This window comes from Schistocerca americana, chromosome 7 (assembly GCF_021461395.2).
Source record: "Schistocerca americana isolate TAMUIC-IGC-003095 chromosome 7, iqSchAmer2.1, whole genome shotgun sequence".
In the NCBI taxonomy this organism is placed as follows: domain Eukaryota; kingdom Metazoa; phylum Arthropoda; class Insecta; order Orthoptera; family Acrididae; genus Schistocerca; species Schistocerca americana.
Window position 1 is genome coordinate 444,035,876 of NC_060125.1, and position 13,194 is coordinate 444,049,069.

At 48.1% G+C, this 13,194-nt stretch overlaps 1 protein-coding gene across 1 annotated transcript in view; it reads left to right on the forward strand.

Annotated features, from left to right (window-relative positions):
- LOC124622396 (endochitinase-like) overlaps window positions 1–13,194 on the forward strand; it is a 101,440-nt gene that overhangs the window by 46,626 nt on the left and 41,620 nt on the right. Inside the window, exons 3-4 of the mRNA XM_047148085.1 lie at window positions 6,958–7,127; window positions 8,479–8,644. Coding sequence (XP_047004041.1) covers window positions 6,958–7,127; window positions 8,479–8,644 — 336 coding nt within the window. The remainder of the gene's footprint in view (window positions 1–6,957; window positions 7,128–8,478; window positions 8,645–13,194) is intronic.

Genomic DNA, 13,194 nt, shown 5'->3' on the forward strand with positions numbered 1-13,194 from the left:
CACTGCCGCAGACTCGCCACAGCTAAGACGGTGTTCATCGTTGTCTTGAACGCCACAGCTCGGGCACGTGGGTGAGTCTACCATGTGGATCGCATGTAGCCTTGATCTGGTCACCTGCTTACCGTTGACAGTGATATACCACATCGCCGTGACGTCAGTGTCCAGTGTTACGTAGTGAATTGTCCTCCATACTACTCGCCAGTTGACGTTCGGGTGCTTCCTCTCCACGACGTTATCGGGTCGTCCACGTTGCAGGACCCGATAAACCGTCTTTGCCGTCGCCAGGTGAGTCGCTGGTAAGGCAAGTCGAACGTAACTGAGTTCGAGGTAAAAGACACCGATGTAGAAGAGCGAGGAGGGGACGTGGTGTATCGGCACAGGTGGCGACAGGGAGGGCGGTGCTGGTGCTTCTATTAACAAACTGGTCAGACTCTCCGGACGGCGGTGCCATAGTTTGACTAATGTGCTCACAAATAGAGCGACCGCTCTGTCATTAACGTGATAAAGGCCAAGCCCTCCCCGATCCGGGGGAAGGGTGAGAGTCTCATATTTGATCTTGAAAAGCATTCCTGAACTCACGAAGGACCCAAAAGCCGCAAGTATACGGCTAGCGATCATCACCGGTATAGGTAATATCTGGGCGATGTGCGGAATGCGTGACGCTAAATGTGTGTTGACATACTGGGTCCTTTGGACGATGTCCAGGGCTCGTAGGCGGTTGTTGGCAATGCCAGTCCGAACATTTCGTAAAAGCCGTCGAAAGTTGTGAGCAGCGGTCCGTCGTATATCGTCTGTGAAATCAATGCCAAGACATTTCAAACTATCTCTGAGCTGTAAGGGGGTGACACTGTTCTCAGACAATCCGACCCCGATGTTCATCGCCACCGATTTTGCGACGTTGATACGACTACCAGTGGCCATGCTATATTTCGCTATCCAATTCAGAGTGCTAGCGGTGTCGTCACCATTGCGGATGACTATCACCAGGTCGTCAGCGTACGCTTTACATCGGAAAGTGTGGCCTCGTAACGTCATACCCGTTAGTCGTTGGCGCAGGCTGCAGAGGAGTGGTTCCATGGCCACAGCGTAAAGTAAAGTGGACAGAGGGCAGCCTTGGCGTATCGATCGAGAAATGGTGAGGGGCTGCGTAGATCGGCCGTTGACGATCACCTTGGACGTCGCGCCACGCAGTAGTCGCATGACGACAGTGACGAATGGCTGTGGGTACCGCATATGTTGGAGGACCGCTTCCAAATAGTCGTGGTCCACTCGGTCGAAAGCTTGACTAAAATCGATTGCTGCCAGTGCACCCTTCAGACGACATGCCCTCGCCAGTGAAATCAAGTCACGATATTCACTGAGTGCTGTTTGAATATTACTGTCGCCTCCTAATGACGTTTGATCGGGTGAGATAACATTTCGTAAGGTCTGGCGTATCCGCGCTGCCAACAGTCGAGAAAAGATCTTAAAGTCGCAGTTCAATAGCGTCAACGGGCGGTAGTCCTGCAGTCGTGAGCCACCGGACGGTTTGTGAATAGGAATAATCATCCCTTCCACAAGGGCCGCAGGTAGCGGCACTTCCGGGGATAGTAGTTCGCGACAGATGTCCGTCCATCGGGAGGCTAATAAATATTGAAAAGTCCGGTAAAATTCCAAGGGGAGGCCATCAGGACCCGGAGACTTGTTGACAGCTCCTTTTCTAATGGCGTCGATCACTTCTTCTTCTGTAATTTCTTCCATCAAGGCCGCTTCCATTGCCGGGGTGACGGTGCTGTAAATCGTCTGAGAGACGTCCTCCAGTGCTGTCGGATCAGGGGTCTGAGCGGAATAGAGTTGGGAATAATGATTGTAGAACGCTGTGTTTATGTCTTGTTGCGTGGTGAGGCGACGACCGTCCTCCGCGTCGATGAAGCGTATCAGCGCTCGTTGGCGTCGTTTACGTTCATGAAGGACGTGGAACATTGACGGGCGTTCCCTCGGTATCCGATCCTGCGTCCTCGAGCAGATGACTACCCCCTCTAGGTGGCGTCGCATATGAGCGATGATCTGAGCCTTAGCACGGTGGACCGCCGTTTGTCGCTCCGGAGACGGCGCCATAGCATCGCAGTCGCGCAGTACCCTGAAGTAAAAGTCGAGTGTATGTCTACGCCAAGTAGCGTGATCGCGACCGTAGGTTATCAACGTTCGCCTCAGTGCCGGTTTGGCGCAGTCCAACCACCAGCGGATCATTGTGGAATATGCATGGAGGCGATTTTCACACGAATGTCATGTATCCTCAACGGCTTGGCGGCAATCCGGGTACGACAGGTGAGCGATGTTTAATTTCCACGGGCTGTGGCTTCTCCACACTTGTTGCCGCCGCAGGGTGACGGCACAAATGTAAGCTGAGTGGTCCGAGAAGGCTGCAGGCCACAGTTCCGCATACTGTGTTCCAGCGGCGAGAGAGCGTGAGACATAAATCCGATCAATACGACTGGAAGAGTGACTCGTGAAGTGTGTGAATCCCGGTCGGCGGCCGTGAAGATGTTCCCAAGTGTCCACCATCTGCAGGTCTCGAATTAGCGTCTCGAGTTCCGGGCACGGATTATGTCGCGGGAGTTGGTCTCTGGGCGCCAGTACGCAATTGTAGTCACCTGCAAACACCAGATGGTCGTGGCGGCCTTGGAAGAGCGGGGCGACGTCTTCCGCAAAGAATCGTGAACGTTCGCGACGTTTGTCCGTCCCAGAAGGTGCGTAGATATTGATACGGCGGACACCCAGTACTGTGAGTGCCATTCCTCTTGCCCCAGGCAGAAACAGGATATCGTCCGCCACTATCCTTTCCCGAAGTACAGCGACACCGCTGCCTATAGGGGAAGCTGGAGAGACGCAAGCATCGTAACCGTACGTGCCTTGGAAGTCGTCGACGTACACTTCCTGGAGAAGGGCTATATCGATGGAAGCAGAGTTCAACATATCCTGAAGCAAGGATAACTTAACGCGCGTCCGTATAGTGTTGATGTTTATAGTTGCAACGCGATAAGATTGAGATCTGTCCATAGCACCCGTGTTGGCCATCAATATCCTTGTAAGGCTGTCTCGTCACTGTATCTGATGGCGGAAAAGGATCAACACTGGTGGGGTAAATTTCCCCGCGTGTCGTCTGACACGGTGGGCAAGGAGTTTTCCTCACAGTCACCCGCCCAGTCGCCATGAAATACCATCGGCTGTTGGTGGCTGTTAATGGCTGCTGCGGCACTCGGCGCTGACTGCATCGGCTCTACTGGCTGGGAATCGGCAGCGGCTGTCTGCTTGTGATCCTGCTGTTCTGTGGGGTCGGAGGGGCTGAAGCCGTCACCACGGCGAACTGTTGAGTTTGATGTTACAGCGGCCTCTGTACCGCCGGTACCGTCATCGGAGTGTCCACAGTCCATGTCAGACGATCGCTGTAAACACTCGTCCGATGGAGCACGCCGCCGTCTCTTGTGTTTTCGCGGGGAACGCTGTTTACGGACGTGTGTTTCAGTATCTGAATGTGGGTGGATTTCTTCAGCTGCTACGGTGTCTGGAAGAAAAGCCGCTGTCGGCACAACCCGTGCGTCAATGTCCATCCTGGCATCCATGCCTTCTTGCAAGGTCGATCGGTGATTATCTTCAGGTGAGGGCGCCGTTGTAGAGGCCGGATCCTGTACTGCATAATCTATCATAGTCTCGCTATCGGGGGCGGCTATCGGACTAATGTGGTCAGCATCGGAAAGAGTTGCTGCCCATGCAACTTCAGCGTAATTCAGAGGAAGGGTCGTCACCGTAGAAGGAGTCATAGATTCACCTGTCGCGATTTGAGTTAGCCGTCGTCGGAGACAATCCGACCGGACGTGCCCTTCTTGGCCACAACCAGAGCAAGTGCGTGGCTGACCGTCATACATGATGATCGCCCTACATCCGCCGATGACAAGATACGACGGTACATGTTTGGTGAGTTCAATTCTGATCTGTCGTACCCCATTAAGAACGGGGTACGTTGTAAAGGTGGTCCATTTTTCGGCCATATGGCTGATCACTCTGCCGTAGGGCTGGAAAGCCGCGGTGACTACGTCCGGTGGCTCTTCGAAAGGGAGTTCGAAGACGCGTATCGTACGGAGGCCAAGCCCGGTGTGATCGATAGAGACTGCCCCAATATGGCCATCAGAATGTTTGAATTTAAGATCGTTTGCATGTGCGCGCACGATTCTGTTGCACACCTCGTCACTTACTAACTTGACGTAAACAACACTGCTCGTGATAGAGAGATGGATACCAATTATGTCTCACGGTTCAATTTTAACGTCGTCACGTAGAAAACGTTCCACTTCAAAAGCTCGCGGTCGTGCATGATCGGGTTGAAAACTGATCTTGATGGTGGTTTGTCTGTATGAATGTGCCATGTTGCGTCGGTAGTGATGGACTCTAAACTAGCGACAACGCTGTAGTAAACAACTACGGGCACTCGCGACCGCGCGGACGGGACGTAAACAAGACGTACTCGCCGCAGCGCTGCGGAAAGCAGACTGCACTCCGGCGACTGTGCTACTCAGCTTCTTATGCTACAATATTACCAAGAACCGGTAGCCACTGCGTGTTTGTGGAACGAATGCACCCTGTGATAAGGCGCATTGTCTGACGAAGCTATGTGCCAATTATTTTAGTGTGAGCACTGTTTAATCAAATTGAACAGCAATGTTTTGCGACTATTAAAGAGCTAAAATTGATGCATAAAAAGTTCTCGGTTAACTTGCCGCGTCAGATTTGGATAAAATCCCAAGCTTTTACCTCCGTCATCTTCGTTTTGCCCCTGACGAAGATGACGGAGGTAGTCATCGAAAGCTCGGGTTTTATCCAAATTTGACGCGGCAAGTAAACCGAGAACTTTTTATGCAAGGACTCCGTCGCGAAAGACTTCGTAGTCATATTAGCTAAAATTGATGATATGAGGTCTGTGGCGTCCCAAGCAGTTCTTCTGGAGTGCATTGCTCCGAGTTTTCATTTTAGCTGACACATTCCGGAATTGAGTTTTGTACGTCAGTAACCCGTGTTGGATCGCACCTAGCTATTTTTGAGTGCTGCAATATTCAAGATTCTGATCTCAAAATGTGATGTTAGATTTGCCGTTCGCCATTGTTGTACATGTCCCCAGCATTTACCTTCTATTGCTCTGCACCTGTCACCAAGGTAGTGCTAAGAGAGCAACAACCTTTAAGAGAGACAGCTGGGTCAGGCATTAAGAAGGAAAGGTACTCGAAGAAGTACTTCTCAGGTCCATCAGTATCGTAGGATTGGACCCTCAGTATCAATTTCCCAACTGAACGTTAAGGGCATAGGCAGAGCAAAGAGTGAAAGTTTATTCGAAACACTGAAAGAACATAAAATGGAGCTTTCTAATCTTCTTGATGGATTAAACCCGTTGTGGGATGCCAGTGCTTGAAACTGAATAATTGTCTTTCCTTTACTTCCTGACACACTGTAGCGCTTTTTATGTGTCAATAAAATGTTTGACTACTAACGTCACTTTTCCAATTTTATTCTGGAAAGGATCTCGTTCTCTTACACTGCTCATCATAATAAGAGCTTCACACAGAAGGACACGACCGATCCACTGAAAACTGGGTGGACATGTTGCACACCATCAGATATGCCAATTATTACTTTTGCACAGTTGGCCACACACGCAGTGAATGTTAGTGGGGCTGTGACGTCGTGCCAACGGTTGATATAAGGGAGGCACAAACAGCCATGCTGCCAGTACAGCGGCCAGCATAGCAAGAGCATCACCTGAACGAGTACTATGACCAGGTGACACGTTCGACAGCAGGTTGCTTAGCTAGACGACCTACAGGCCCACATCATGGTGCTATAGGAGGCTGTGTGTTCCAATTTCGCACTGCGTGCTACGTCAGTCGTACGCACGCAGCCATTGGCAATGGATACAGGAAGGAACACATGCACGATATGTACAATCTGGACGTATGATACGCAGCACAAGGAGGGATGATCGACGGATCGTGTGCCATGCGTGAACGGATCCAACAGGAACGATAGAGGCCATTCAGCGGGCTGTTCTGCCTCTGTGCAATAGCCCATAAGTGCCAGTATCTTCATACCAACCATTACGACACTTGCCATTTACACCCTCCGCAGCGTTGCACCTGACGGACATAGCGCCCCAGATTGGTAGCGTGTCATGTTTAGCCATGACTCCCACCTCGGGTTTGTAGGCGACGACCATCAGTTCCTTGTTTGGAGGCGCAGTGGAGAGCGCTATGAAGAGTTGGTTGTAGTCTTCCATAACACTTGCTGCCAGCCTGGTGTGATGGTGTAAGACCCGATATAAACAGCGCCCATTCACCGTCAGTGTTCCTAATGGGCTCTGTGGCAGCCGCATGGTACATGGAGGAGGTTCTGCAATCAGTGGCTCTGCCATTCGTTAACGCCCTCACCCACGCCCCATTTCAGCAGAGCAATGCTTGTCACTATTACTCTTCCACATCCTGGGCGTTCCTTCCAGCTGTTGATTCTCTGCCATGGCCAGCCACGTCACTTGATCTTTCGCCGATCCAAAACTTGTACAGTGCCATGGAGTGTATCAACAGGACTCCACGTCCACCCATCAATTTGCAAGAACTGGCTACTCTGGTGCAAGCAGAATGGGGTGGAGCATCACAGGACTACGTCACAGACCTTTACAGTTCTGTACGGCTATATTCACAACTACGAGGGCCTAATGCCATGCCAACATACAAGTTTTGTGGCTATGCAGCACAATAAATGTTGGTCCTTTCTAAATTGAAAGTGTAATCATTTCACATGTGTGGTACCATCTGCTTACCTGACAACAGTGGTCGCAGTTTGATTTTTTAAGTTCGTTCTTTCTGAATCGTGTTTGTCTATTCCCAGTAGATTTCTGTCTTACACGTCCATTACATAGGGGCATGTAACTTCCAGGTGGCCAGCGCCGCGGCCGCGTCACTTGCTACTTCGAGAGCTGGGCTGTGTACCGGAAGAGGTTACGGTATGGCATCGAGGACATTCCAGGAGATATGTGTACACACATCATCTATTCGTTCGTCGGGCTCAACAACGTCACGTGGGAGCTTCAAGTACTCGACGAGAAGGTAAGGTCACAGCTTGCAAAGCTTACCCCATATGGGTAATCTCAAAATCTTCACGGTGTCTATGTCAATTTCTTCACTTAACTGAATTGGTCGAAAAGATAGCACCAATACCCACGAGACTAATTTCCATCCAGAACAGTACGGGGTTACCAAAAGCCAATGATGACAGAGTTTATTTTCTGTTAGTGATATTTGGTATTGATGTATTTAGGCACTTTAACACAGTTGTTGAAGAGGCCTCTAATGTCTATTGTACCATTCATGCAGGTCAAGAACAGGAGCGAGTACAGCACCAAACTTATTTTATATTTTTCCCTGGAGCAGAATGGCAGCAACATACGCGCTGCTTTTCAGACGAAAGACAGTAATTGTACAAAGAAGACATTTAAAATAACAGAATGGAGAAAATAGATATAAAAATGGGGAACAGTACGGAAGGAAACAGACAAAAAGGGGGGGTACTGTAAAATGGAGATAAAAACCATAAAAAATTAGCGCACACAAAACAAAACCACACACTGGATCATAAAAGTATCGGCGGATGGCGTGGAATATCACAATCACTGACAATAATGCTATGTACAAGTCCAGCACACAATTAAAATCACAGCACTTGACGAACAGGAGAACAGCACTGAACACAACACTGTTGTAGTTCACTGATGATGATGAGCAAACAGAGAGGATCTGCCACAGGGTATACAGATGAGGGAGGAGGAAAGAACGGAGGGAGGGGAGGAGGGGAGGAGAGGGGGAGAAGGGAAGAAGGGAGGTAGGGGAGGTGAGGGAGGAGAGAAGAAGAAGGGAGGAAGGGGAGAAGATGTGGGAGATGGGCGGGGGGTGCACTGAAGAGGGCCAGGGAAGGAAGGATGTGGGAGTGAAGCAGTCGAGGAGGGGGTGCAGGGACTCAGAGAGGGAAGGAGAAAAATCCACTCTGGGAGGAGGGGAGAGGAAAAACGAGGGCCCTGGGGAGGGGGGGGGGGGGTGGAACAAGCCCAGGTTACAGTTGGAAGGAAGGGTATATGTCATGGTGAAGTTCAACATCCGGGAGGTGGAGGTGCTGGAAATTGCCCTAATGATGGGTATGGAGGGTGTGGAGGTGGAGAGAGGGAGGGATACAGCCATAGAGGCGCGGCAACGGGTGGAGAGGTCGAAGCACCAAACTTTGTGGAACACCGTATTTAGTTTAGTCTCATGGCTGTGAAATCATTTGCTATGGAAACCCCTCTGTTTTTCGTTGTAAAATCAGGAAAGCTCTGGAGGACATTGCAGTTGAAATGGCGAATAGCACTTGAAAGTGCTGCCTGCATTTCTCAGCACTTTCCCAAAGCGCTTGCTTGTCTGCCAACAGCTGGACGTGCAAGATGGCGGCTTTGAGAACTTCACGGCGCTGAGGCAGGAGTTTCCCGGCGTGCGGCTGCAGGTGGCGCTGGGCGGTTGGGCCGAGGGCGGCCACAACTACTCGGCCATGGTCGGCGACCCCGCCAGGAGGGCCAGCCTCGTGCGCAGCGCCGTCGGTGAGCCGTTCTGAGTCTCTCCTCGCTTTACTTCTACCGTATTCCTTCAAATGAAGTCGCAGCCCATCGTTGGCAACTGCAGGATGAGAGCATTCCACTACCTGATACCACTACCTATTTGTTTTGTAGTCATGCGAGGCTAGTCCAGAAAGTAACGACCTGTTGTACACTCCCTCCATGCAACTGATATCTTATCCAAAGTCGAATGGTTTCCTTGACATAATGTCCCAAAAATGGAGGGTGGAGGGTTGGGGAATGAGAATCAGAGAATGGACTGAATAGTGATGTAGTTAAAGGAGACAAGTATGCTATCTGATCAAAAGTATCCGGATATCTCTTTGTAATGCAGAACTGACTGCTAGGTTGAGTGGTGGACCGACAAGTGCGAAAAGGGACGGGGAATACTGTATTATCAGTAGAGAAGCGGTAATTGTGGAATGGGGTGGTCAGCAGAGCTCAGTACCTTCAGACGAGGATTAGTCATTGGATATCGCCTGAGTAACAGGTCTATCAGGGGCATTTCAACCCTTCTAAAGCTGCCCAAGACGATTCTTGGTGATATTATTGCGAAGTGAGAAAGCGAAGGGACTACGACAGCTAAAGTAAGACCAGGCAGACCTCATACACTGACTGACAGGTACAGGCGAGCGTGCGGAGGTGGTTGTAGAAAAAAACGCGTGAAATCACTGGAAGGAAGCCAAACGTTTGTGAAGGCTAAGCGACGCCTGTAGTGATGTAAAGAGCTACGCACATAAACTATGGATGACTCGAAATGAGTGATTTGACGAATCACGCTATAACCTGTGCGAATCCGGTGGAAGGGTTCGGATTTAGCAAAGGCCTAGTGAAAGTTACCTTCCATCACGAGTAGTGCCAACAGTTAAGTGTCAATGAGTGGGAGGAGTATGAGGGCGGTTTTCGTGGTTAAGGTGTGTTCCCATTATTGCGTTTAATAAAACGCTTAAGTGGAAGGATATGAGCACATTTTACAGCATCTTGTATTGAATACAATAGAGTAATAGTTTGGAGGCGATGATTTGTTAGTGAACATGTAAGGTGGCTATAATTTCACACCTTACAAGCACTCATCTACATACTTTGCCGTGATTTACAACCGGAATTAGGTATCATTTGGTAGGTATATATGAATTTTTAAAGAACACTGACGTCACGTACACCGTGTAAATAATTGTTAACGCTTATTGCATGAAAGGTGACGGAGTGCCTTTAATATCAAATCGGCGTAATGAATGATTGCCTATACTAGTAGCAGTTGGAACACCAATGGAAATGAAATGGCAGGCGTAACTTAAGCCCTGGGTGTAAAAGCCCGCACAGGTGTGTTGGTTCTAATTGACACAGGAAGTAGCCAAGACGGACGATCGGGGCACCTGAGCGCTGAAGCACAATACAGCGGCGGTCGGCCGGTTTGTAGCCAGAAGGATAATCGGATAATACTTCGGAAACTCTGAAAATTTTGGACGCAGCAGAGAGAAACGAGGGAACGTTACCTCAGAAATCATGCAGGCTGGATTATTTCCTAGGGTATTTACTCTGAGAAGTGTATTGTATTCCTAATTAATGGTGGTAGGTATTTCCTCGCAAACTTTCCGCGTTGGACGACAAAAGACAAAAATATGGTTGGTCGGCGTTCGGAAGAATGTGTAGAGAGGGATAATATTCCGTGGTTTCGAGAATATGATTCGCTTTCTGCAGTTATGAGGAAGGGAAGCCGAGCTTTGCTGGGAAGCCAGCGGTGGAGAGAAGGTAGTTTTCCATTTTGAGTGCCCGTGTTTGGCGGTCGCTCAGTATCAGCTTTTGTTTGTACAGACGGACTTGCTGTCTTTGTTCTCAGATTTTATAGTTAGAACGGCTAGGCACTGTTCTGTTGCGAACTTATACAATTCTGGACTTCGCCTTTGGGTAGGGAGTCGTCATTGAGTAAGCAGCGTTCAGTGATTGAGAGCACTTCTTCTGCCTATACTCACGTTGAGACGTTATCTGAACTCTGTCCTTGTGGCTGGGAGTTCGCGTTTCTCGTCTGTAGAACACAGAGAGGAGAAGACAGTATTAGATTATAGTAGGCAGAGGACCGTCTTCTGCTATCCTAGTGTTTGAATCAAGGTTTTATATATTGTGGCTAGAGTTTTTCCATTGTCGCAGACGTTTACGAAAACCGTCACTCTGACGCACCGGACGCAGTACGTATGGTGATATTGGTAATTGCTTCGGCTTATTAGGGCCATAAAGCCAAACCTCAGTGATCACGTAAATTTTATTTCCACTGAGATTGCACACCACTGCAGATCATCTTTGAAAGTAGTGTCTTCTAGTGTTTGGTACCTAGGTGATGTCAGTCAACCTGCGTTATTTGTATTACATCGCATAGCCATAAAAAGGGGCAGATTTGGGCAATTGATCAATGATATTAATTAGGAAATCCATTTGTATCTCTTTATGTCCATTGGACATTGATATATAAACATTTGAAATATATAAAGGGGCTTTATTCCACAATAAAAAGTAGGAACAGCATTTATCATTTGTAGTTACTAGTTCCCTTAATTATTCATTTATGTTTATGTTGCAATTTATACGGCTAGGCACTGTTCTGTTGCGAACTTATACAATTCTGGACTTCGCCTTTGGGTAGGGAGTCGTCATTGAGTAAGCAGCGTTCAGTGATTGAGAGCACTTCTTCTGCCTATACTCACGTTGAGACGTTATCTGAACTCTGTCCTTGTGGCTGGGAGTTCGCGTTTCTCGTCTGTAGAACACAGAGAGGAGAAGACAGTATTAGATTATAGTAGGCAGAGGACCGTCTTCTGCTATCCTAGTGTTTGAATCAAGGTTTTATATATTGTGGCTAGAGTTTTTCCATTGTCGCAGACGTTTACGAAAACCGTCACTCTGACGCACCGGACGCAGTACGTATGGTGATATTGGTAATTGCTTCGGCTTATTAGGGCCATAAAGCCAAACCTCAGTGATCACGTAAATTTTATTTCCACTGAGATTGCACACCACTGCAGATCATCTTTGAAAGTAGTGTCTTCTAGTGTTTGGTACCTAGGTGATGTCAGTCAACCTGCGTTATTTGTATTACATCGCATAGCCATAAAAAGGGGCAGATTTGGGCAATTGATCAATGATATTAATTAGGAAATCCATTTGTATCTCTTTATGTCCATTGGACATTGATATATAAACATTTGAAATATATAAAGGGGCTTTATTCCACAATAAAAAGTAGGAACAGCATTTATCATTTGTAGTTACTAGTTCCCTTAATTATTCATTTATGTTTATGTTGCAATTTATATGTTAAAGAGCAAGAAGGAGGAGAAAATATCACCATTAAGAGATCCTAAGATCTGCTTCAGGGGGTAGTCAGACAGGGCCACATCATCATTTTCGCGTTCAATATTTTCCGTAGCGCACATTCATTTTACATCCGCCTCAAGTAACAGCTTCGAAACATGACGACATGAAATTCTCTTGCATTCTTTTCTGCTTGGGTCTTTCCTTCTTCTTGTATGTAGGAGGGAAAACGTTAACAACGACTTTCTCTTTCCCTGACTAGTATATTATTTGAAAGGCCAGAGCCAATCACGTTAATCTCCAATGTAAGATTTTGTATATAGTCGGAAAGGAGAGGACCCTTAAGGCTTATTTAAGGATACTTTCTCGCTCACAGCACATCTTTTTTTTTCCTTACTTCCCCATAAACTTGGTATAACAAGAAATACGATTTATATTACCTGGCGAGACGTTTCTGTTGATCCATACACACTCAATTCTCAATGATCCTGTGCTAGTTGCACAGCGATTGACGATGTCGGTCGGTCAACTTGGGAACAAGAGTATGGGTCGTCTGCTACGGAGCACCATGGTTAACAAGGTGGAATGAACGGTGTGCTCCGAAACATTTTTGTCTTCACGAGCATTGTACTCTATCGCTACAACTGCCACATATCGACGCCTGCCCTTTTCTAGAGAGGGAGCAAGCCTGCGACCTATACGTTCGGTGATGAGGTGCAGACATCCAACACGTTGTCTCCGGCTCGCGGTTTCCCCGCCTTTCAACCACTTATCTTAGGTGCTCATGGCAGTAGAATGCGAAAGGCTACCTTCACCAATTCCGAGAGTCTTTTTACTAGGTACCGGGACACTGCAAATTTTTGTTGAAGTCAAGTATATCATTGCATTTTTCGCATTTCGTGCCATGTTAGCCCTGGAATGATTCTCTATCCGTCCCTCCTCTGCTTATATACTTTCCTTACCGCACCACATGCTTCCAACGCCTCCAGGCGACATTCAGTCTCGCGGTGGGCAGTGGTCATAACGTAAAGCTATACACTTTTTTTCAAGCACCAAGTACACTGTCGGAAAAAAAATGCAACACCAAGAAGGAATTGTGCGACATAAACGGAAATTGGTAGGCGCATTTCAACATCTGAAAGCTGATGTCTATTCCAATTTAGCGACAGTCGTGTAAGAGTGGCGCAAGTAGCGCCACTGTGAGGTTGCAAATGCGGTTTGCTTTACAT